This window comes from Rhamphochromis longiceps, linkage group LG1 (assembly GCF_057381845.1).
Source record: "Rhamphochromis longiceps isolate RC_006_pf linkage group LG1, R_longiceps_female_GT1.1, whole genome shotgun sequence".
Lineage (NCBI taxonomy): Eukaryota > Metazoa > Chordata > Actinopteri > Cichliformes > Cichlidae > Rhamphochromis > Rhamphochromis longiceps.
Genome location: NC_140557.1, coordinates 13,404,617 through 13,429,269, shown reverse-complemented (window position 1 = coordinate 13,429,269; position 24,653 = coordinate 13,404,617). Strand labels below are relative to the sequence as shown.

Genomic DNA, 24,653 nt, shown 5'->3' with positions numbered 1-24,653 from the left:
TCTTTTGGGGGTTTTTATTTTTTGTCTTTATATGTTTTTGTTATGGGTTATTAAAAAATAAGTCTGTTTTTTTTAAATAGATTTACAGTGAAATGGCTACAAATTCAATAAATGCAGCCACTTTCAGCATGCTAAAATAAAAAATGTTGCATGTACTTTGGACCTTGAATGTTAATATTGTCACTTATGTATAAATTGGCTTGATACTGATACACTGTCGTTTCTATTTGATCTCTAGTGACACTTTCATCCGTGATTATATCTGTGTTCATCAGTGTCGGCCCTTAGTTGGAGTCGGCACTGCTACACTAATGACTTAACTACTATCTGCATTCATCCAAACAGTATTCAAACTGAAGATCTTGTGCTATTACAGATGGATGTGGAATTATTATGGAGAAAAGTGACTAATGGAAATTATCTGACATCAGGGATTATCCTCAGACTTTAACGAAACCGGTCACACGTGAAACGCAATCCATCCAATAAACATTTAAAACCATATAAAGCAGAGATTATATGAACGTTTAGTGAATGGCAGAGTTTATTGGTTACAATGTCATCACTGTAAAGTGTTTTGAGAAATAAGTATGAAAATCACATTGTAAGAAATAAAATAAAAGGTTTACATTTTTTGTAGACTTGACAGCAGTGCATATGAGAATGAATGGCATATTGAGCTTTGGTTATACTTTGTTACGCACAAATATGATATCATATTGGAGACATGATAGCCAAAGAGTCATTCCTGTTATACTTCCTTGAAGTCCGCTTGTAGGCCTTTGCTGTCCGGATGCATAGTTGGTGCATTGTAATGTAAATTCTCCCATACAAATCTGCACAGTCACGTGGGGTCCACCCAGGTCCTTGCACTCACTGTCTGATGATGAAATTTAAGTCACTCGGACCTGAGCGGACCATAGCAGACAAAGCACAATCAAGGCTTTAAATCCACATGTTAAATCCATCAGCTCCCCAGTACAAAGTCTGATGTCTGATTAGACTGATTTGGACTATTGTAAGAGTAGCACAGGTAATGGGCCAGGAAGCTCCCTTAGCTAAACCAAACTGAATATTTTCAGTTATGAAAGTGAATCTAATGTGGACTTTCTCTCGTCGTGTACTACATCTGAGAAAGGACAACTTCAGCAAACTTCTTCACCTTATTCTCCCGACATTGTCCCGAGCTCTTATGTCTTGTTGTACACTCAGCTGCGCAAACTGGCTCCATAATATCTTTGTTAGAGCACTATTTACCAGAGACTTGTTGAAAGTAGGATGTGTCATATTCTGATCCTGGTCTGGATTTAGCACGAAAAGCTCTTTGTCTTTGAAGGCAAACCTTGCAATAAATGACACCATGACTCAATTCAAAGTAAAAGCTGTGCCTCAATAAATGTTGTGTTTCTGATGCATTTGTTTACCAAAGCTGATATTCTCCAAAGTTTGTCTTACTTGTAAAGCCAAAAGTCTGTATGTATAATATTACAGCTGATTTCTAAAGCTGCTTGCAAGTGTAAAAATTGTTAAAATCTTTTAAATGTGAATTATTTCCTCTGACTTATTAAGAATAGCAGTGCAAAATGGAAATGGTTAAAATACAAGCCCTTAGAGTAGGTTGAGCTATAACTCATCCTTTTTACTTGAGTCATTTTTAAAACGGTTCCCTATAGCAGATCTACCCCTACGCCACTGGCTTTACATAACGAGATATAGATCAGCTCGGTTCTGTTTCTAGACAAATTGCAGCCCTGTCAGAAGGAATTGGGTAAAGAAAAGTAGATGGACAAATGCACATTCATGCACAGAGATCTGTTCGCGCCTGTTTGTCTGTTCAGAACCTGCAAAGCCTGGAAGAATGACAACAAATGTGGAGTGAGTCACATTGAAACTGACAGGTTGAAAAATAAAACGTAACATATTGCTGATATTTCTCTGTTTTCTTGAATTCTGCGCTGGATAAATGTTCAAAAAATTATGTGAAAAGCTGAAAGAATTGAAACAGCAAATATTTCTTTACCAAAGGGGGAACTGAATAACTGCAAATTAAAAAAACAAACAAACAAGAAAAGTATTTATACTTGACAAATTGTGATTTTAAACATAATAATCAGTGCACCCTCTATGCAGAACCTCCTTACTGTCTCCATAGGAGTTAAGAGGGTAAATAGCAACTGCGTGCTATTAGTCAAGTGCACTTGATTAATTGATCATCAGCAAGTGTGAGCACTGCTATATAAGTAGAAGTTTTGGCAGTTTACTGGTCCAGAGCATTCATGTGTGTGTTAACAAAATGCCACGATGTTCAGCCCAGTGCAGTGCTCAGAAGTTGGAAAAACCCTCAAACTACATCTGAGACGCTACAGGCCTCAGTATGTTAAATGTTATCGTTCATGACAGCACAATTAGAAACATACTGAGGGGCCGCCAGAAAAAAACCAACACACACACACACAGTGGCGTGTCTTAGGTCCACAAAGTTGCATCTGAACAAAGCACAAAACTTGTGAATCAACTTTGAACCAAGCATCTTCACTTTGCTCTCATTGGTCCACGGTGGAGATGATGTGGCCATCTCATGACGCACAAAGTGGTCATGATCCACAGTAGCATGTTTGTGCTGGTAAGTGGTGTTTGGGTTTTGCCAAACCCCTCATACCAAGCATGAGGTTGAGGGGTGATCACTGGGATTCATTTACAGGACCTGGGGCGTTGCAGTCATTGAGTTGACCATGAACTCCTCTGTATTGAGGTTTCTCATGTGACATCACGCACACATTGCTCAAGAGTTGTTTGCCTTATTGGGTGTGATGCCATCACCAATTATTGGGGAAAAATATGTATTGACTGTCAGCGGTTCGCAAAGATTGCTGACTCTGGCTACTTGCTGATTGCAGTGATTACTTGAATTTTTTGTTTGTTTGTGTTGGTCTGCAAATACTTGCTAAGCTGAGCTTGGCAGAACATTAAAAAAATTCAACACACACTAGAAATGGTTTGTCTTCAAAGTAAAAGCTGTGCCTCAGCACTACAGCCAACATGCTTCATAATGCGTAACTTTTATTTTGAAGACAAACTGTCAATTTCTGGTTTGTGCTACACTTTTCACAGTTTCATTGCAGCACAGAGAGTAGTTAGCCAGTGTTTGTAGATGGGTAATTTCCATTCAAAGTAAATGCTGTGGTAAGACCTTAAGAGAGGCTCTGGATAAACGCATGACTGCAAACATAAATGAACTGAAGCGACGCTTTAAAGAACAGCATGCCAAAATTTCTCCACATAGATGTGAAAGGTTGATAAAATTGTAAAAAAAAAAAAGTAATCACTTCAAGTTATTGCCTGCTAAAGGTGGTTCAACAACTTCCTAAATCATGGGGTGTACTTAGTTTTTTTTTTTTTTTTTTTTTTTATAGAACCGCATAAAGTCTTGTGAAAACTTTCTTTTTCACGTGAATATCAGACAAACAGTGTTTTCTCATTTTAATGCCTTATAAAGCAGATCAGATGATAGTCGAGCCACAACCTGCCTCGGTAACCATAGCAACCTGTATTTGAACAAATCCTTGAGTAGCAATGGAGTTGTTAGAGGCTGAATCCATATTCTAAATAGAAAACAAAAGCTGTGGTCTTTACTTGAAAACTGCAGTGTGGGAGTAAGTGAGGGTTGTAATGCAAGATCAAGTCCGAGTATTGGCTCAGAAACGAGAAGTCTTACACAGCCACGTTTGTTTTCAAGTACCCGTCAAAGCTGATATCCATATGACAAATTGAGCCAAATTATGGTGGTGACTGTGGTTTGGCTTCATATTTTGAATAGATTCAAGTAGACTCCCTACTTCTAGTTAAGAGGCTGATATGGTCCAGGTTCACGTCACTCAAGATTTTCAGTTCCCGGAAATATTAGTAACAGCTTGAGTAATTTTTTCCGTTAACTTTTATTTACTTAATGTAGGCAAACACAACAAAAAACAGGGTAATGATAATAAATGATCATGCTGACTGTGTTTCACACTGCCTCATTATGTTGAATGTGTTGCAGTTGTGGGACTGTTTGCCTCTCTTCTTCGCTTGCATGAAACTCGACACCTGCACAAGAGCCGCTGCCGACAGAGATGCATCACCTGCCTGGCTTAGCTGCTTGCCAAGCTCGCTCTCTCTCTCTCTCTCAAATGCACATGCAAAAACACACAGGCACACAAAAGACTTGGAGTTTGTGACCTGTGGCATATGCAGTCTGTCACCTAACCCCACCACCAACCAGGTGGATAATTATGCAAGCAGGGTTTTTTAACATGCAACTTTTTTCCCCCCACGTAGAAGGGTGTGAATGTTCTATATCCTACATGCCTTTTTAAAACCAGGCAATAATGAAAAGCAGTTAAAGTATAACAAGTTTTAGTTTTATGGATGTTAAATTATATTTATTTCAGCATTTGTAACACAGCCAAAAGCCAAAAAGAAGAAAGACTGGTTGTTTAAAGTGTTATCCGACACATGAATTTTCTTTTCCATTTTCCAATTTGGCCTTTAAAAAAATAAATAAAATAAAAATCTAAGATAAAAAATACAGTTGGTTGACACCTGTAAAACCTCCCTCCCTCAGTCACACTTGTTTCCAACCTGCATTTATCAAAACTTCCTCTGAGACTTAAAAAGACTAAACAGTGGAGTTTGAGTGTTTCTATCTCTCCGATACTAACAGAAGAAAACACCACAGGCCTCGTGGCACACAGGCATAAATATTCATTAACAAGTTTACCTTGAAACCAGATGTGTTTGTATGTGCATGTGACTGTACTCCCAAAGGGTTTCATTTTTTTTCTCCTATGCACTGATGCATTTGAAAGACTTCCAGCATCTGCTCAGTCCGGTGACTCTACTTTAAAAACATTTTACCCAGCGTGAGCCTGTGTGAACTGGAATGCACATGGTGAGCAGTAAGCAGGGTCACCACTTGACTCAGTTGCACTCGGAGAGAGAGAGAGCGAGCGATATTTACTCAGTTCCTCGTCCAACACTTTCCACTGACTCTTTCAACCTCCTGTCCTCTGCAGCCCCATTCATGCTGGCTGGATGATGATGATGACCTCATTTCTAACTGTGCTGGTTTGATTGTGTGTGTGACTAAGCTTGTGTGCTTTAGATCAATTTCATTTCTGCCTGATGAATAGTCAAGAGAGGGTCTAGAATGCCTTGTTTACACTGCGTTTGCCTTGGATATGAGTGGTCATAAAAATTGATTTATTGGCAGCTGAGGTTATTTAGAAGAAAAGGCTGGCTTGTTCCAGATGTACATGAAATTGGTAAACACTGAAACTCATTCATCATGGAATAATTGTCAGGACGACCAACCCTACTTGTGGGAGGGTGTTTGTGTAGTTGAGAAAACATTAACCGAATATATGAAACACTTGAAAGGCCAGTGGAGATGAGGAGCAATGGAAAAGGCCAGCAGGCTGTTAGCTGTGCAAGAGGTGCTAAAAATGAGCAAGACCGATTTTTACAGCGCTTGGAGGGTGGTTTCTTTTCGATTTAGGATTTTAGAACATCAGCACAGCACCGAATTATAAGGAGTTGATTAAACGGTGCCCTTTCGTTCTTCTCAAAGCTTCAAGCATTTCCTCCTGTGGTTTACCTCCAGTAGAACTCTCGCAGCCTCTACGTCGATTATTGTGTGAGCTTACAGATCAAGTTAGAAAATGAATCCTTACATTTGTGTTAGATGATAGAACGCACTTGTTGGCCAACATCCTAATAGCTTTGTCTCACATGAATGTAACCACTGCTTGTACTCTTCTAAGTGTTTTTCTGTGTTATTTAATCAGTATATATTTTAATTCAATTTTAATTCAATTTTTATTCATAATGCTAAGCTGTAAGTTTTTTTTTTTTTCTGAACCAGTCTGCAGCATTCAGACTGAGAACCACTGACAAAGATGCTAACTTATGCCAGCGACTTTGAGTTTAAGAGCCAGTGTCAGCATGTGTCGCCTTATAATAATTCAACTAAACCCACTCAGAATTACTATGGTGAAGCCTGACAAAGTACTGCATTATACAGCATGGTCATTATTCGCTAGCAGTGCATAAAAAATGGATGGATCGCAATTTGTAACCTGCTCTAGGAGCACATTAGTTTTTCCACCCTGGGGCTAGAGTGTAAGTTTTAGCTTTTGTATGTGGTTTTCACTGATTTTTTTTTTTTTTTTGGCTATCAGACATGGTTAATTAAAACTTTGTTATCTTGGTATTTGTTATCAAGCATTTAAAAAGGGGTTTCTTTTTAAAAAAAAAAAAAAAAAAAAAGAACAAGAACAGCGATTGCTCTCAATCTCCTAGGGGCATGTGCACAGTGAATGTTACGGCATGATAAATACACGCTGCCTTTGTGCAGTGCTTTGGGTCAGAGAATAAATCAACTTTTAACTTCAAATTAGAAAGTGATGTGTTCATCTGGAACAACAAGTTGCTATATGTTACTATGATAAACTGAGAGGCAGGTGGACTATGTGTACATGGGCTTTGCACTAGCCCAGTTTGGCCTTGTGTAGGGTACTAACATGCTCTGGTCAAATATCGAATTGATTGTCTGTCTGGTTCAGAAATCCTCTAGGATTGGCCTGTTTGACTTGTAAGCTGTTCTATTATTGGATTAGAGGACATGTTACTGTAATAGGGCATGGGCATTCCCAGCAGGCACTACTCTGCCTCATTGATCTATTGAGCGGTAGCTACATGTTCTAGCGCTCGTTCTAATTTTCCTTTTATCTCACGAGCTCTTTGTCTTGGAGTTCTCTACACATGAAATCAAATTCTTTGTGCACAGTTACAAAATGTAACACGCTTTCCCTTTACTCTTTCATGTTCTCTGTGAGCTGTCTGTCTCCACTGGTGTGATGCGTGTGTCAAACCCTGTGCCTCTGAGTTTCTAACTCAAATGACACAATGCTTAACACAAACCATACTGACAGCTCCCATCCTTTGGCATCTGTCAGCATTTGTTCTCTTGGATGTGCATTTACTAGCTCCAGTGGAGGTCAGTGCAGCCTAATCCTTAACCCAAAGCAAGGGCAGCAGTCTTGGCAGGTCATTTTATTATTGATAGAGTGTGTCCACAGAGTTGAGATAATGCGTTCATTTAGGACAGTCAATAGGCAACAAAGTCAATTCAATGCAGTTGATTTGCTATAATAAGTGGTGACATACAGTTAGTTTTTATATTGGAGTTTAGGGATACCTGTAAGTCGCTATTTGAGATGTGTGGGATTTATTTGTCTGTGCAAATACAGGGAAGACACAAGCATGCACTATTCGATTATCAGGGCTCTCTACATCTTGTTTCTCTGATAGAGATGTAGTTTTCTTAATTTACTAGAGGTGTAGTGGCAGATGTATGGCAAAACCCCTGACTCCTGTCGGCTGGAATTACCCGGTAGTTACCAAAATATAGACACAGGTGAATCGGTGCACACCGTACCGAATAAAGCTTCCATTACAACACAGCATATCCTGTAATCTGTCATCTTTACTGTGTGTAGACACTTGGTGTGTTCTGTTATTTTAGTATTTAAGCCAGTATTATCTCACAGGCAGAATACTTACCTTAAGTTAGATTGTACCAGGTCTGTTACAAAGTGCTGTCTTAGGAATAGACTGGGTTACACAGCCTGCAGGCTTCGTAACTCACATGAATGCAAACATTAAGTAAATGTATCAGTGCACTTTGAGATGGGGGACTTTTTCCATGTTGACAAAGCTTTTGTGATGAGAGATGGAGGTAGACCATTGTTTAGAAGAGACGGATAACATCAGAACACATCTTTACACCTTTGGCAATGGGATGGACGATACCTGAATGATTAGTTTAAGAGGTGTGGCTCTTGGGGGAATTGTTTTGAAACACAAATCTAAAACGGGCCAAAATAGAAATGCATGAGTAAAGCATAAGTACTACAAATTGTCGCACAGTGCTGCAAGTAACTACAAGCCTAGAGTAATTCCTCACTCTTCAGTACTTTAAACAGGATATAGAAGTCGTATTGTCTAGATCAGGTGGCAGGAGATCGAGGGATGCACCTGGGACGTGTCTAAGCTAACACATTCACGGCGCTTCCCTTTTGCTCATGGCAATTCTGTTGAAGGGTATTAACTTCCCTGTCGGCCTCTCAGACATAGTCTTTGGCGGCAGGTACATGTACATTGTCACCTTTATTCAGGGTAAATATGATACGTAGATAAAATGCTGAAGACCTTCAGGGCTCGCTTGTTTGAAATCTGAGCTCATTGTTGCTGGCAAAGAATTTTTCCTTACTTTAGTTTTTCTTTGTGATGGCATTCATCATAGGACAGAGAATCAAGAATAAGTATGGCGTGTCGGTGCATCACAGCTCGAATATGCTGGATTTTAACCTGTGGATTATTTGGGACATTGCTGGGTTTTCTCCTTGTTTTCCTTCCACTAACCAAAGATATAGATATTGGCTTGTTTTAATTATTTTCTAAATTGATTATGGGTGTTTGTTTCCTGTCTGTGTTAATCCTGTGGATGGATTGGCAGTTTGACCAGGATTTACCCCAGCTTCTGCTCAATAATAGAGGTGATAGTTTCCACCCACCCACAATTCTAGTTGGGTAAGAGCACAAGACTAAAATGAACTAACGTTGGATCAAGTTGTTTCTTATCAGAAATGCAGAGCATTTAACAGAAAGGTGCGGATGTTTAACCAAGTATTAGGATGACTTGGGGTTGCGCTTTTGCTGGGATCAATTTAAGGTTTTGATTTCATTTTGATGTGAACATTATTTGGGTAGGGTTAGGAAAATGTAATAGCTTGATTTTGAACTGCACGCTCTTACAGTTCCTTAAATTTTCTGAGCTATGAGGGTGCCAAGTTATGCAGGATCTAAAAGTAATGACACCAGCAGACATGTTCCACCCACATATTCAATTAGAGGGCCAAACTGTACCACGTGGCTATAGACTGTAATAACCTGCAATTTTCTGGTGAAAAACGCTCTTTGATTGTAGTGCTAATTAGTGAAGGTTAAGAAATTGAAGTAAAACAAACTGTTTTTAAATTTAGATTATTACATCCCAAAATCCATGCATGAAATGTACTGAGTGGTCATAAAGGGGACTTTTATAGAACATATACATAGAACAATGTATATTAGTCATCATGTTTAGTGACACTTCTCTGAAAATCCACACTTATTACTCATTCAGGGCCAGTGCACTGTGATTAAACTGGCCCTGAATGAGTTTCTGCTATGGTTGGTGTACGTCACATGAAAAATGTTGTTTACAGCAAAGCGGTCCTGTTGAATATTCGTCGTTATGTGAGCCTGCAGTACATCAAAGGAGTGTAGGTGTAACTGGTGCAGTGGGTTTAAAGTCAGGAGGGGAACGGAGGCTTTGTGTTGAGTGTGGGAGTCTACAGTGTATTAATGATTAAGGATTTATACGTTCTCTGTCTGTGTTACTCTTACATGTACTGGTGGTTCGGTGTGTGAGGGCAGCGGCACCTTTTCCTCTGCTCGAGGGGCCTCCTTTCCTAAAAATCGCTAACGTTTCCTCACATTCTGGTGGTTTTAACTCCTCTTCTGCTGTTTGGTGGCAATTAGCTTTGATGTTTAGGTGTAGCTTTGAGAGGCAGGTGTATAAAATAGACAGAAAATGCTGCTAACTGACAACACCCTGATGCAGGTGGATGAATTGTACAGCCACATAAAAGCAGATGAGCAGGTAATCAAAGTGTGCAGGCAAACAGACGGGCCTGCCTCCAGATGGATTCGCCAGAATGGAGCAAAATTATGCCAAGAATGAAATAGCTGACTACTGTAGTCACCGAAAACAAAACTCCTCTTCATCGAATCAAGTGAAACTCGAGATGCAAGTCTTTGAGTTCTTTGTTTGGTTATTGCCATAAAAAATGTTTAGACCCATAGATTTTCTCTTTGCCTGTAAACTGATCAATTAATTGGTCTTTTACCTGCTGCTTTGGCTAATATACTACCAAATCTGGGAAATTAAGGGTTGTAATATTAGAATGTTTTCCCACACTCGTTTTTAATTAACATCTGGCTGACTAACAATATACCAAAATTTAAAAAAAAAATACGTTTTTAAATGCCATGCTAACAACACCAGTCTATCCATTCCAAATTACAATAACTGATTGGATTTCCTACTTGATTTGTCAACAGCTACAGGTTCATGTTAGCTGCTCACATGACTCGAGTCTCAGGTGTTTTAAAAGATTTGGTTTTGTCTTCATGTTTTTCTTCAAGAAGGCTATGCATTTTTTTTAATTTAGTTTTATTTACAGATTAGTTTAATATCCTAATGAGGTAAAATCTTTATATGTCATTTATGTTCCTCTTAGAATTTGTGTTTGTTTTTTTTTATGTCTGAATATTCATTTTTTCTTTTTCAAAACTAAATCAAGAGAGTTGCCACTTTAATTTAGGTGCATACACGATTACTGAGCAGGTTAGTTGGTACTGCATGCCCACTGGAGCTGTATTCCCTCATTGGATTTTGTTGCGGTCTAATGAGTTGGCTGTACTCAAGTGTTTTGGGGGCTTTACAATCACATTTGATCTCGGCAAATCCTTTCTCATCTCAGAGAAGCGAAAATGCACGATGGGACGCTTTGCCGGTAATCTGGCGTCGACAGAGACGCTGCTTTGCCTTAATGTAGGATGAACCTTTATATTTGCGTAATGGGCCTTATCGGGAGTGTCATGCTCTCAATCAAGCTCATCATTTGGTTTACCGTGCGTGATTTGGATTTTAGCAGGTAAAATGTTTGACGGCTATCATGCTCGGGATGTTTTTAGCCATGTTTGTTTACGGAAACAAATCGGTTCCTCTCGTGAATATGTTGTTTGTGTGCAGTGAAATGGAATTATAATTCACAGAGGATTCACATCTTACAGAAGCTCAAAAGGGTTTAAAGGAGGATAAGTAAAACATGCTGTGTGACAACCAATTTTCATATTACTGCTAAGGCTAAAAGGATTTTGTGTGAGCCGATTGTGTGGGTGTTCTTTTTTTCTTTTTTTTTTCTTTTTTTTAGTTTCCGATTTGACTCGGGACCCAAACGGTGTGTGGCTTTACTGTGCATTCACTGTGCTTATCCATCGCCAGGTTTGCCACCTGTATTGAAATGGGAGACTGCACAGAATAACATTTCAGCAGCATGGTTGACACTAATAAGATGTGTTATGCTACAGTTTAAATGTTCAAAACAGGGAAAATGCATAAAGTTGCAGTCAAAAATGGATTTTTGTGCTTGTGGTGCCATACCTCCTTTATTGTTAGTGATTGGCTGAATCTACTTGTGTTTCCCCTGTCACAGTTTTTTTGTAATATTACAAACCTTTTTACAGAAATGCTTGAATGTTGTTTAAATAAAAAGAATTTTAAAAATTCTTCAGAAAATTACAATCACTGGTGTGAAAAAGTAGCAAATGTCCAAAGAAAAACTTTGAACTATTGCTCAAGAGCACTTTAAAAGGTTGCAAGAAACTCTGGCTCCTTGGAAGCAGAAGAGGGCTGGCTCAATTGAAGGACTGGAGTGATTCCAGATATTTCATCCACTGAAAACCTTTACTGAATACATATGAAGTGAATGATATGAAGAAAGTAGTGCTGCCAGCTAATGTCGTTAAAATGACATTAATGACATCAGGGGCTGCACAGCGCTAACGTATTAACGAGCTTAAGCGCGCTGACGTCGTGCAGCACTCGCATGGGGCGATCCGCGTTAACTCGCTAACAGAGATTTGCCGCGTTAATGCGGTTATGGCGTTAACGTCATTTTAACGAGATTAACGCTGACCGCACTAGAAGAAAGAGAAACTTTTGAAATTCCATATCAAGCAGCTTAAATCCCATCACGTCAGTATAGGAATCGTTGTTCTTATGGATGCAGGTTGGTGGGAAACATGGCCATATTCCAGATCAAGATTTTAAATTATAAGCAAATCATTGGTTCCATTATTATTGTGATCGCAGCATTCCCAACTTTTTTGGAAATGGGGTTAATGTTTATCTTTTCCTCCTGTTCATCTTTCTCCACTAATGGCTGATGATTACATTTCTGAAATTCTGTAAAGTTTGTTTCTTGGCAAAAAGATAGAAAGCACTGTAAGCTTAGCAGATAAAGGGAATATAAAAAAAGACCCCAAAACAATCATGACCGTGACTCTGAAACAGATGCTGCTGATGCTTCACGCAGCGATGCAGAATTTGTAGTATTCCAGAAATCTGTTCATATACGTGTAAATCACCCTCAGCCCTGACAGGGTTCCCACAAGCTCACCTTGTTGGTTTTTTCATAGCTGATAACTGGTCTTTTAAGACAGATGTTTTCATATTGTTGGTTAGCGGGCGATCACCAGAATAGCAGCTCATATCTATTTTAGGATGGTGTTTTTGCTAGTGTCATGATCTGACACTCTTATATTTTGAGTAGGAGCCAGTTGTTAGCGGTTGAAGTGTTTGGATTGGCTCCAGGAACTATCAGCAGGAGGTTTGGGAAAAGGCTTGACTGACTAAGACGGAATACACAGCAATAAGGAATGTACAGGCTTGAAAGTCTGCGTAAATGGTTTGTTAATAGAACATTTTAACAAGTGCTAAACTGAGACACAACACATATTAACATAATGGATTTTTTTTTTTTTTTTTTACCCAACTTGAGATGCATATCTGAAAAATGCCTGGCTGTGTTATTACCGGCTTCAGAATACCACGGTGACATGTCAACATGGTGCAAGACGAACGCTCCAATCCTTTGTGCGAGTTAATCTCACATAGGAACCAGATTTTGAGAGTCTGAGTCAGGGTTAGAGGCCAGCGGAGCAGAGGGGAAGCTGCCTGTGTACTTCAGCTATGGCCCAGGCTAACCTCTGACCTTTGACTCTCCTGTGCCACAGGGTATATGTTCTCATTGGTGACAGACAGGATGTGCTCTGTCAGCGAGGTCACGACTCTTTTCTCCCTTTTCTCCGTTTTAGTTGTGAATCGCAGCAGTGTTGAATCTGAAAGTGTACGAGCATCCTCCTCCTCCTCGTGCATTTCTAATGACATAAAACTGTCTAAGATGGATTAAAATTGCACGTTACACGCTGAAAACTATTGTTAAAGCAAGCATTTTTATAGCATCTAAGATAAAAATGCAGCAGTGTGTGAGAGGACTTTCATTATTTCATCTCAGTATTGTCTTTCTTTTCTTTTCTTTTTTAAAAAAAAAAAGAATGGACAGATGATTGACAGCGTGTGTTTTCTTACACTGTTGGTTTGCGTGTTGCAAGAGAACATCAAGCATTCTGTTATTTCAACAATGTAGGACTCATGTTGACTTTATCTTAGATAAGTTGGAAATAGGGCTGGGCCATATTATACCGTTCACGGTAATACCGGTATAATGTTAGGCAACGATAGGAAAATGAAATATCGCGATAGAATGGGAGTAAAACGCGCATGCGCAGTGCCTTTGTTTTCATACGCACATGGCCGATTGTTGAGGAACCAGAATTGGTTTGTAAAAATGGTGCAACTTCCATGATGTGGAACTGGTTTGGTGTTTGTCCGTCAGATACACAACAAAGCACATTTTTTTGCAGAACATGCAAGCGGCCGTTGTTATTGTCGTATTTGTCGGACTAAGATGCTCTTAAATCTGGGAGTAATCTGGGTCCTAAACTCCGTATGCTTCAGGTCAAACAACACTGCAGCATCACTTAGAGTTAAAAACTGTCTAAATTCTTTCATCTTTAATAAAACGATCAGCATTGCTGCTTTACCAGGTGTAACTATAAAGTTTAACTTCCAGGCATCCATGAAAACAAAAGTTATTACATTTAACGGAGTTAGAAGTTAGCAGGAAGCTAGCGGAAGTTAGCTCGCTAGTTTCGCTAGTTACCTAAGCATGATATAGCATGTTCTGACTGAGAGATTTCTGAAAACATTCAAACGTACAGCTCTGCTATCACTTCCAACATAAATGAAGACAGGAAACTAAACAGTGGTGACGTTTGTAGGGTTACTGAAGTTGGGCTAGCTGGTATATAATGATGTGCTACGTGATCGCTAGCGACACAGCTATGTTAGCATAACATAACAGTGAAGCTGGAGGACGAACACTAACACTTTTCCACTTATAAAAGTTAACGTGAAGGTTCCTCATGGTTAGAGACAAATGCAATCGCATGGCAGGATGCTGTAAACGGACCAAACTTCAGTCAGGAGAACAACTGAGATAATCCATCCACAATACGAGGTTAGTCATTAATATACTGCAACAACATGGGAATAGATCAGCTGCCAGAGAATTCAACATTAATGAATCAATGGTACAGAAGTGGAGGAAGCAAGAAGAATGAGTTTAATAAAGTTTGATTTATCTGACTGCTTTGTTTCGCTTAATGTGCCTTATAATCCTGTGCACCTTATGGTCCGAAAAATGCGTACTGCACACTGCAGTTTAATGTTGCAAAGCACCTCTTTTTAACTTCAGTGGATATTATACATGGTTATGCTCAGGATATGTCAGCCAATTTCTACTGGAAATGCCTTTGGGTTAAACTTTCAGCAAGGAATTTGCATTTGCACTGATAAATTTTTTTATAAAGCTTTAGTGTACATAAAAACCAGCTTCTTGTTTACGTGAAAATAAATGGAAGGTTGTCTTTTTGCGCTAGTAATGTTGTGGAGTTGTATTTTGTCTCGCATCAATTATATCGTCAGTTATATCGTTATCGCAAATTTTCAAATATATATCGTGATAAATATTTTTGGCCATATCGCCCTGCTCTAGTTGGAAATTGCTCTGTTTCCTTTCTGAAGAAGGAAATTTCATGCAGGCTTTTCTTGCTGCTTCCCCCCCCCCCCCCCCCCCCCATTGGCAAAGAAACATCAACGACTTAAGCGGGTTTTACCCACCTAGTATGAAAACAATTGTAGAGAGCTGCCTCTCTGCTTCCAGTTGTTGTTGTTGCTGCTTTTCTGCTTTAGTTTTAAATCTTTCACAGAGAAGAGACTTTTTCTTTGTCCCCAGCAGGGACCAGATGGGCCATTTTCAAAAAGTGATAAATTTGTTAGCTCCTTTTTGTTTTATGAAGCATGAAAATTTCATTGTTTATGATGGTGCAAGGAGATGTTTTCCTTAAGTATGTGTTATGAAAGAGTGATATACTACAAGAGCTTAGGTTATGCATTTTCCCGTGCATGAAGCACCACAGTGGTGCCACACTGGATATATTAGAAATATTAGAATATAAAAACAGCATAGAGAGATTTGTGTTTCAGAGACCCTCCCCTCCAAAACAACTGAAGGGGCATTCTTCTTCTTCACCATCTGGCTCTTTTATCCTGTTCAACGAGTTTCTTCCCTCTGCTCAAATTTGAGACTCGCGCCTTGTTAATAAACTCAACCTCTTTGATTTTTGCCAGGTGTAGCTGCAGCGCTCGCCCGCACCGCCTGGCAAGATGGTGGCGTTGTCACTGAAAATCTGCGTGCGGCAATGCAACGTTGTGAAGACGATGCAGTTTGAGCCCTCCACAGCTGTCTATGATGCCTGCAGGATCATCAGAGAGAGGGTCCCAGAGGCTCAAACTGGACAGGGTGAGAATTAACTCTACTTGGTTGCAAAAACTTGGTTTTCTTTGTAAAGACAAAGAGAGAAGTATAAACTTTACTGGCTGTGGTGAAGACTTTTGCAGCAAAAAGCAATATGATGGAAATGTGGCTTAGATAATATTTGATTTACAAAATGTAGAGACGTTAAAGTCTCATTTGGTAGGTTTATATGTCATTTACACTGCTTTAAATTGGATTGCAGTCAATAAACTAATGCTTGGATTAGATTATGTCACAATTTTGGCTGCTTTGCTTCTGATTAAGTCAGTGGGTCTCAAACTTCTTCAGACATGAACCTTCTTTCAGACCCTCCCTCCCTCCCCCCCAAAAAACACAACAACTTGTTTTTGTGTATCAATCACTGATTCAAGTTGACATCCAGCGATTGAAATGTCAATATGACAATTAAATCGTGTTTAATTTGCTTTACATAAATCACATTCGTGTTAAAATTAATTTCATTGGCTCTTTACTCTGCAAAGTTAGTCTCACAGTTTAAGAACCACTGAATTAAGCAACCATGGAATCTGAAATTTTTGCCATTACTTCCATGACCCCAATGCTAGCTTTCCATTTTACACAAGTAGCAGGTCTGACTTATCTGTTCCATTCAGCAGCACCAAAGTCATCATCCCTCTTTTGATTTTCCATGTTTACAGACTTGCCTTGCGCTCTTATGACCATTGTTACAGAACATGTGGTGAATGCTGTCATAGAGGGGTCATTATAGAGTTGATGTCATTTAATCTGATCCTGGCCTAGGGAGTCATTTTCAGTTCTTTAATGTCTAAAGTAGAGTTGTTTCTTCTCACTGCTACAGCTTCAGACTATGGCCTGTTTCTTTCGGATGAAGACCCCAGAAAAGGCATCTGGTTGGAATCTGGAAGGACGCTGGATTACTACATGCTCCGCAATGGGGTAAATAAATGTAACCGTGAATTATGGATAACTGGCATCATGGGGGCGACACACGCACACACACGCACACGCACACACACACATACACACACACGCACGCACGCACGCACGCATGTGAATAACGCTGTGTCATAAACAGCATAAACTGATGCTTGGTGGTCCCAGCGTCTCACACATTTTCTAATCATTGGAGGTAGCAAAATTACAAACACTCTTCACTTAAGTAGAGGTACAGATACTTGTGTTTTAAAAAAAAAAATAAAAAAATACAGTTGTAAAAGTTGGAAGTACTGGTTTAACTCAAATAAATAAAAGGCTAACTGAACTTCCTGCCATAATAACACCATACTAATATAAAAAATAATATTAATACAAAGGAATGTGAATCTCATTTCAACCTAAATTCGAATTCTAATGAATTTATTCAGCTTGAACATCTGTTAAGTAGAACTGAAGCGGAGAAAAACTCTCTTTGCCTTTGCCTGCATTATAGATGAGTGACTTTGCCACCACACCTGAGCAAATATACGCAGATATTATATGAGTTATCATGGCTGATTTCCCATAAAGGTGGAATTTAGTGAGTGAATCTAATCAGCATCATCAACTTAAATATAATTTACCCTCAATGGAACATAACATTGACTATGAACAGCACAGCTTTGCTGCACCAATCCAACATGGTGCATTACTGCAAACAGATCAGTGAAACCTTTGCACTTTAATTTGATTTGCAGAATATTTCACAATATGAAAAAAGCAAGATTATTCTATAAATCCCATATGTGTTTAAAAGGCTTTAAATTTCCACATTATCAAATGTCCTGGAATAGCTGCCTTCTCCCTCTGCTGTCCGGCTTTATATCTTTCCATCTCTTTGTAAAGTTAGAGCTCATTCTTTTCCCTTCCTGGGAAATACGGCAGCTGAACATTTAGTTAGCAGACACACTGTGTGACAAACTACAGACCAGCACTTTGTGTGTTTGCTGATATTTGGTGAGCTGCCAGAAATCTGAAATTACCCGTCACTTAAAAGAAAAAGAGTTTACTCCCTTCATGCGCACTCCTCTTCTGCAGTGCTAGTTAGAATCAGAAGTATTGCGACCATAACCCCTGAGTGTAGTACAATAAGTCATATCATTTTGTGTATTTTTTATGTATTTTTTCTTCCTGTTTTTTGTCTTTTTCACCCTCCCCTTTAAGTGTGTAACCATCGATTGATCCACCAGTAGATTGTCTAGTTTTGTTTAAATGTGTGTAATGGCAGGAAATATCTCCCCTCAGATGTTACCTAATGTAATGTAACAAGCCTGTTTTCAAAATATAAGAAGTACAAAGTTAGAGGTACTTGTTTTATAATGTAGGAAGGACAAAATAATTCTACTTAAATACAATTTCAAAGTCTTGATACTTTGTTACTTCCCGCCTCTGCTAACAATACTTCTGTTACCTGGCATTAAGACTGGGAGTGGGAGTTAAAGCCTTGCAGTGTTGAATATATCAGCAAAATGCTTCATTGTTTGAGCGTATTTAAACATTTTATCTGATTTTAAAAAAAAAAAAAAAAAAAACATTTTCGATCGACATAAATTCACTAAAGAGAAATTGAAACAGCTGCCAAAAATCTCATTCAGACACACATCATGCACAGGAAGACAAAACAAAGAAGCACCCCGAGAAAATAAAAGCATAAGCTAAAACTGGGAACCAAGACACTGAGAACATCGAAAGAAGATTTTAAAAGCGATCCTTAAAGAAGTGCTATAGCCAGCTTTAGATCGCTTGCCAGCTTGTTTCAGAGGCTCTGATTCTCACTGCCAAAGGCCTGATACACTCTGGTGTTCTATTTAACTGCATATCACAGCCCCTCGGTACATTTGTGCTTGTGGTTTTGCAGCTCTAAATGGTTTCTCCTCTTTAAATCTACCAAAGGCAACCCAGGTAGAAGGCATGACTGTGACCAATTATTCTGAACCAAATCTCGTCTCATTGTTGAGATTGGAGGGGAGCAGCAGGCTGTGATAGGCAGCCGTTAAATACGGTTTTCTGGCCTTTATTCTCCCCTCTCTCTACGCAACCTGGATGCTTGTGATCTTTTTCTAAGTAGTTACTTTGACTCTCTCTCTCTCCCTTCATTCTTCTTTCTTCATTTTACTCACATTTTCCCCCTCTCTCTACCTTTTTTGTTTTCAACCAGGATATTCTTGAATACAAGAAGAAGCAAAGACCACAGAAAATTAAAATGCTGGATGGGGCTGTCAAAACTATCATGGTGGACGACTCCAAAACAGTGGGAGAGCTGCTTGTGACTATATGCAGTAGAATAGGTACATCATATCTTTTGTTTTCTTGTGCTGCCAATCCTCTCTGTGTTACAAATCTGTTGAATCTGTGCTGAACCTTTATGGACACACACACAAGAAAAGAATAATCTTTCCATGTGAAATCCTTTTCCTCCTATCTCTGATGGGAATCCTTTCTTTCCCCAGGCATTACAAACTACGAGGAATACTCTCTGATCCAGGAGACGGTGGAGGAGAAGAAGGAGGATGGCATGGGTACCCTGAAGAAAGACAGAACACTTTTGCGAGACGAGAGGAAGATGGAAAAGCTGAAAGCCAAGCTTCACACAGACGATGACTGTGAGTTCAAGAAAGAAAATGAAAACACAAGTTTTCCCTATTTTTTTTTATTTTTTTTAAAGTGAAGTCTTTTACCAGAAACATGTTATATATGGAAAGCGGCAGTTTAGTAGCCCACGTTCACAGCTCTCTGCGATATCTACCAGCTTTCACTGGAATGTGGGAGTACTAAATCTAAACTCCTGATCCCAGGTCAAAACATCTCACTTCCTGCCTATATTGCATCCAAGATAGGAATGCAGCTGTTATTCTGTGCCTGTGTGCAAAATCACTGCTTCCTTCCCTTTTTACTCCCTCACATATAGCAGAAGATTAAAGCCTTACTCTGTAATAAAGGTGAGCCTCACCTGGGAAGGACTGAATAGAGACAGGAAAGATGGACTTGCTTGTATTTCAAGAATAAGGGGATGTAGATTAGTCTGGTTGGGACCATAGTCTGTTTAATTTATGGTAATTATAGTTGATGTCAAATCCAAATAAATGTCCATAAATTCACTTTGCAGCATTTGTTGTCCCATAAGCTTATAATGTATATAAAACAAAGATGGAGCCACCATGAACAGCAGGTTTGAAGTCCCATCTTTAAACCTCAATTTAGCATTTTAGCCGTCTTAGCTTTCAGAAGCCAAAAGTTACGGTATTTGGAGGAATATGCAGCCCTACCAAACCTGGGTGGCAAGGTGGATCCATAGCCACAGATACCTGTTTATTAGTGCTAAGTAACATATAGGTAAATAGTTAAACTGGCTTGTAGTACAGTTAACTGCAAAGTGAGCCTCCAGCACTGCAAACACTGTTATGAGTTTAGCTACAGCGTAGCAGACAGCAGCTGCCTGTTTCAGCACCCACCTGCCACTTAAAGCAGCCACGCCCCTAACACTGCAGAACTTTTATGCTTTCGCACAATTTAAACAGTTGAGTTATAAAAAAGGGCCACGTGCCACAAATGAGGAAATTTGCTACAGAGATGACAGGTGGCCCTTTTTTTTCTTAATTGGGCAAAATGTATTTACATTTGCTTTTTCCAGCCACGAATGTGAAGATGCAATTTGGTGTTTATCAAAAACAAATACTTGTAAAAAAAAAAATTAATAAATAAACCACACACACAAAACAAACTTGCTATTGTATATGGTGAACATTAAATAAAGATAATAGACCTATGCCTCTTTAACAAGAGATTTCTATGAACTTGTTATTTTTTAATTTTTTTAGTGAACTGGCTGGACCATAGCAGAACATTCAGGGAGCAGGGAGTGGACGAGAACGAGACTCTTCTCCTGAGACGCAAGTTCTTCTACTCTGACCAGAATGTAGACTCCAGAGACCCAGTTCAACTCAACCTGCTTTACGTACAGGTCTGGAACTTACTTTTAAATATGTCTTCCTCTCATTTTTCATTTCAGCAGTTCATGACTGTTGAAGCAGCAGTTTGCCAGTGTCAAAAACAGACACTCGGATAAGAGTGTCTCTCCTCTCCTGAGTAAAACAGGATGTGAGCAGACGATATGCAGTAAAATCCATTTTTCTCTTGTCTCCTAATGGTGACAAGCAGCTACAAAATGTGCACACGGCTGGCTTTTTTTGATCAATTAAGAATTATGCAAGTCTAGAAAACAGATACAGTGGAAAATAAAGTCATAAACTTGATGTCTACAGTTAATTACTGACCGTTTTAATTTGTCTTTTAGGCTCGAGATGATATCCTGAACGGTTCCCACCCGGTCTCGTTTGATAAGGCCTGCGAGTTTGGAGGGATTCAGGCCCAGATCCAGTTTGGACCTCACATAGAGCATAAACACAAACCCGGATTCTTGGAGTAAGCATCTGTGTCATGACATCTGTGGAAAAACTTGTAAAATATTAGGTTTTTTTTTTCTTTTTGTCAGAAATAAACAGAAAAGGAAACAACAAAAGGAGAGTTCAGACTTTTTTCATGAGTTTCAGCTTCTTATTTTTCCTTTCTTTTCTAGCCTGAAAGAGTTTCTACCCAAAGAGTACATAAAGCAGAGAGGAGCTGAAAAGAAAATATTCCAGGTGTGTTCGTGTTGTCCCTTTTGATAAATGTACACATTGGTGCACAAGCGTGAAACGGGGGGATTTTCAGTGTTCTGAAAATCAATACATGAAAAATCTGACCTGCAGGAGCACAAGAACTGTGGCGAGATGACCGAGATTGAGGCAAAAGTAAAGTATGTCAAATTGGCGCGGTCTCTGCGGACATACGGCGTCTCCTTCTTCCTCGTCAAGGTAAGTTTTTAAAATCATCCATTTGTCCTTTTACCAAATGTTTGAAGTACCAATGCCCTATTTTATTCCTTCAAAAAGTAAAAATATAGCCTCAAGTTCTCTACTTGCCTTTTTATTTATTGTAATAGGAAGCAGATTTTGGAATTATCCGAACTGTAGTCGGAGCCTTTTATCTTCACAGCATGAAATCTGTCCTCTGGGTTTGGTGCTAACTGGATAAAGAGGCTGATGGTGGACTCCGCTTGTATAAACTGTCTGCTCCTATTTGAACTCTCGCAGCTCGTTATGTCACCTTAAACTAAGCAGAGTACCTGTTGCAAAAAACCAAAATTTCAAGATGAAAGAATGCGCTGCGTGCAAAAGCAAGAACCCTTTTGTGATTTGTTTGCCATGCATTTTCCCCTTGCTCACCTCTCTCGCTAACACACATACAAACACACACTGGCAGCACCTCCTCTGCAGGGAGTTCAGTGTGTTCCTGGAAGGAAACCAAATGTTGTCTGTGCAGCCGAGTGTGGCACTAAGATTATTTCAGAGTGAGTAGGGAGGAAGTGGAGTGAATGAGATATACAAGGAGACATTGCACAGGTAAACCAGCGATACTGAATCTCTTGAAGAAGTCCAGCTGCCAACAGATACGAGCTGATGGGAGCAATTTGCAGACTTCCAAATGCAGTACCTATAAAACTGTTCTGACAAGAGTATCAGAGTGACTTTCCCCCCCACGTAATTAGTCACAAAGAGGACATCCTGCAATGGAAATCTCCATTTGCATCATTTGTTCCTGTCAGCTTCGCTGCGCTCTAGTAGAAAATTGGATATTTCCTGGTATTACTGGGACAAGTCACTTGCGCTTTTCATTAATAGCTTTCATCACAAAAGGATAAAGAGCAAAAATGTATCTTGTTTTTTTTGTTTTTTGAAAAGGAAAAACAAAAAAACACTGTGTTGTAGGGCTGTGCGATATGACCAAAATCTCATATCCCGATGTAAGAATTCTATCATCCCGATAACGATATAAATCACAAAAATGTAACATTTTCTGTAAATTCTGTGAATCTCGGACAGCTCGACTTGCGGGAAGTGTTTCCAGCTGCGTGTCATGTAGCTGCAGTCGAGTGCTTTAACACATGCATGAAACTATACATTTTTAGACATAAGTTGTAACGGCCGTTTTCTTTGTGAGGTTTTTTTTTTTTTTTTTTTTTTTTACTTCTCATCCGTAAATAATCTGCTCTTTCACGTGATTCAGTTTATTTTGAAAAGTCTCAACAGGATATTGAGCTTCATTGTGAAAGGTCTATGTGGAACATAAACAAGCGGACACGCGGTGGTTTTACCGTCCTTGTTGCTAACCAAAATGCATAAAAACAGGCGCTTGTGTGGTTATATTAAATATAAGAGAAAGAGAGAACTTTAAGAAATTAATATAGCCACTACAGTGACCATCAAAACGATGAAAAAATGTTGCTGTAAACAGTTCATTTTGCGACACCACGAAACAAACGTTTTTATATCGTCATCTGATATATATTGTTATATTGAACAGCCTTACTGTGTTGTATTGGTTCAATAGCTTTTAGCGAGTGGCTTGTGTATTCCTTTATTCTATACATAAAAATATAGATAGCCATTGTATCTGCTCACCTTTTGTTGTCTGTCATCATTAAGGTTAATTTTACGGAGCAGAAACATTTTAAAAACAACCGTGGGGGGAAAAAAAAATCCGCCGATAGTCTCTAACCTATAACCTGCAGAGGCCCCAGTGAGTTTACAGGCCCCTCAGGATTTTTGCACAATTTACCTCTTTGCCCCTCGTGTCACAGTCCATCACTTTGTGTCTCTTCTCTAACTGCAGCTCCAGAACAAATGTTTGCTCTTTCCATCGAAGAGAAAAAAGGGGGGGGGAATGTAATGCTTCATGGCTTAGGAAGCAACTTAAGTATAACATTAAAGGTTTAGTGAATACAGGAGATCTAGCAGGAGGTTGAAAGATGTTGACAGGCAGATAAAGACAAGATTTAAGATGCAACATTTTAATTGCTAACTGGGAAAAGTTAACGTTTCCCCCCCACTGGTTGAACAGATAAGTACCCATCTTGACATATCATTGTGACAGAAAAATTAGACCTTTGTGCTGAGAGGAAGATAAATTTACATGATTTGCTTAACTTGTTAATCTGCCCTGTGCTTCAAATGTCTCTGATCGCACTTTATACCCTCAGTTATATTTTGTGGTTTTTGACAGTGTTGTAAAGTTTACATGGTTCAAATTTGTTTTTGCAGGAAAAGATGAAGAGCAAGAATAAACTGGTGCCGCGGCTTTTGGGTATCACAAAAGAGTCTGTGATGAGAGTGGATGAGAAGACCAAAGATGTAGTTCAAGAGTGGCCACTTACCACTGTGAAGAGGTGGGCAGCATCACCCAAGAGCTTCACCTTGGTAAGAGCCACATTTTCTACCTTTAAGCCTAAGACTTGTAGCACATTTATTACAGAAAGCAGGAGCTCTGAATACTAAAGTAATGCTGGCTCTGTTGGGGGGCGTGTTTTATCTTTTATTCATTCTGTTTGCACTGAGCATCTTGTCGCTAATGCTAAATAAGAGTGACAGGCTCACGGTAAACCCAACGATTCCTGCGGTGCAAACAATCACTGTTACGCTCAGCCTGCATGGCTTTTTTTGGCCCTGGTGCACTTCAGATATTGAACAGACTTTTTTCTTTTTTTTGTCAGTGTCAAAATCCCTTCTTTGTGTCAGCAACATGGGTCTAATCTTGCAGGTCTGGAAGACGCAACATCTTAATTAAATTAACCCAGCCTCTTTCCTGCTGTTAATTCGGCAGAGTGCTCTGCCGTTTAGTCCGCGTGTTTTTCGTGACGCTGTGATTTCAGGTTTGATTTGCAGCTTTCGGAAGATGTCATGGTGGAAAGGTTTAGCATTTTAAGTGCGCGAGTGTAAAGAACTCTTTATTTTACTTAGTCCTTTTTTTAAACAATACATGTGGAAGTAACCTTTGCAATGCTCCGCTGAAAGAAATCTTCAGTGTCCTGTAAAACGTCTACCCCAAGATTGCTGTTGGTTTAATCCAATTCTCTGTATGTTGCAGCTTTTTGATGTCAACCAGTGTTCTAATCCTTGCAGTAAATCCTTAGCCTGCACAGCGCACTCTGCAGTGGTTACTTTCCTTACA

The 24,653-nt window shown here is 39.3% G+C and overlaps 1 protein-coding gene across 2 annotated transcripts in view; it reads left to right on the top strand.

Annotated features, from left to right (window-relative positions):
• The window catches only part of LOC146678415 (talin-2), a 100,178-nt gene that overhangs the window by 30,574 nt on the left and 44,951 nt on the right, over nucleotides 1-24,653 (top strand). For both annotated transcript variants that reach the window (XM_085389064.1, XM_085389150.1), the window contains exons 3-11: nucleotides 15,464-15,635; nucleotides 16,471-16,568; nucleotides 18,766-18,895; nucleotides 19,058-19,210; nucleotides 20,426-20,568; nucleotides 20,902-21,029; nucleotides 21,184-21,247; nucleotides 21,356-21,460; nucleotides 23,747-23,902. In XM_085389064.1, the coding sequence (XP_085245190.1) occupies nucleotides 15,500-15,635; nucleotides 16,471-16,568; nucleotides 18,766-18,895; nucleotides 19,058-19,210; nucleotides 20,426-20,568; nucleotides 20,902-21,029; nucleotides 21,184-21,247; nucleotides 21,356-21,460; nucleotides 23,747-23,902 (1,113 nt within the window). In that variant the 5' untranslated portion in view covers nucleotides 15,464-15,499. The remainder of the gene's footprint in view (nucleotides 1-15,463; nucleotides 15,636-16,470; nucleotides 16,569-18,765; nucleotides 18,896-19,057; nucleotides 19,211-20,425; nucleotides 20,569-20,901; nucleotides 21,030-21,183; nucleotides 21,248-21,355; nucleotides 21,461-23,746; nucleotides 23,903-24,653) is intronic.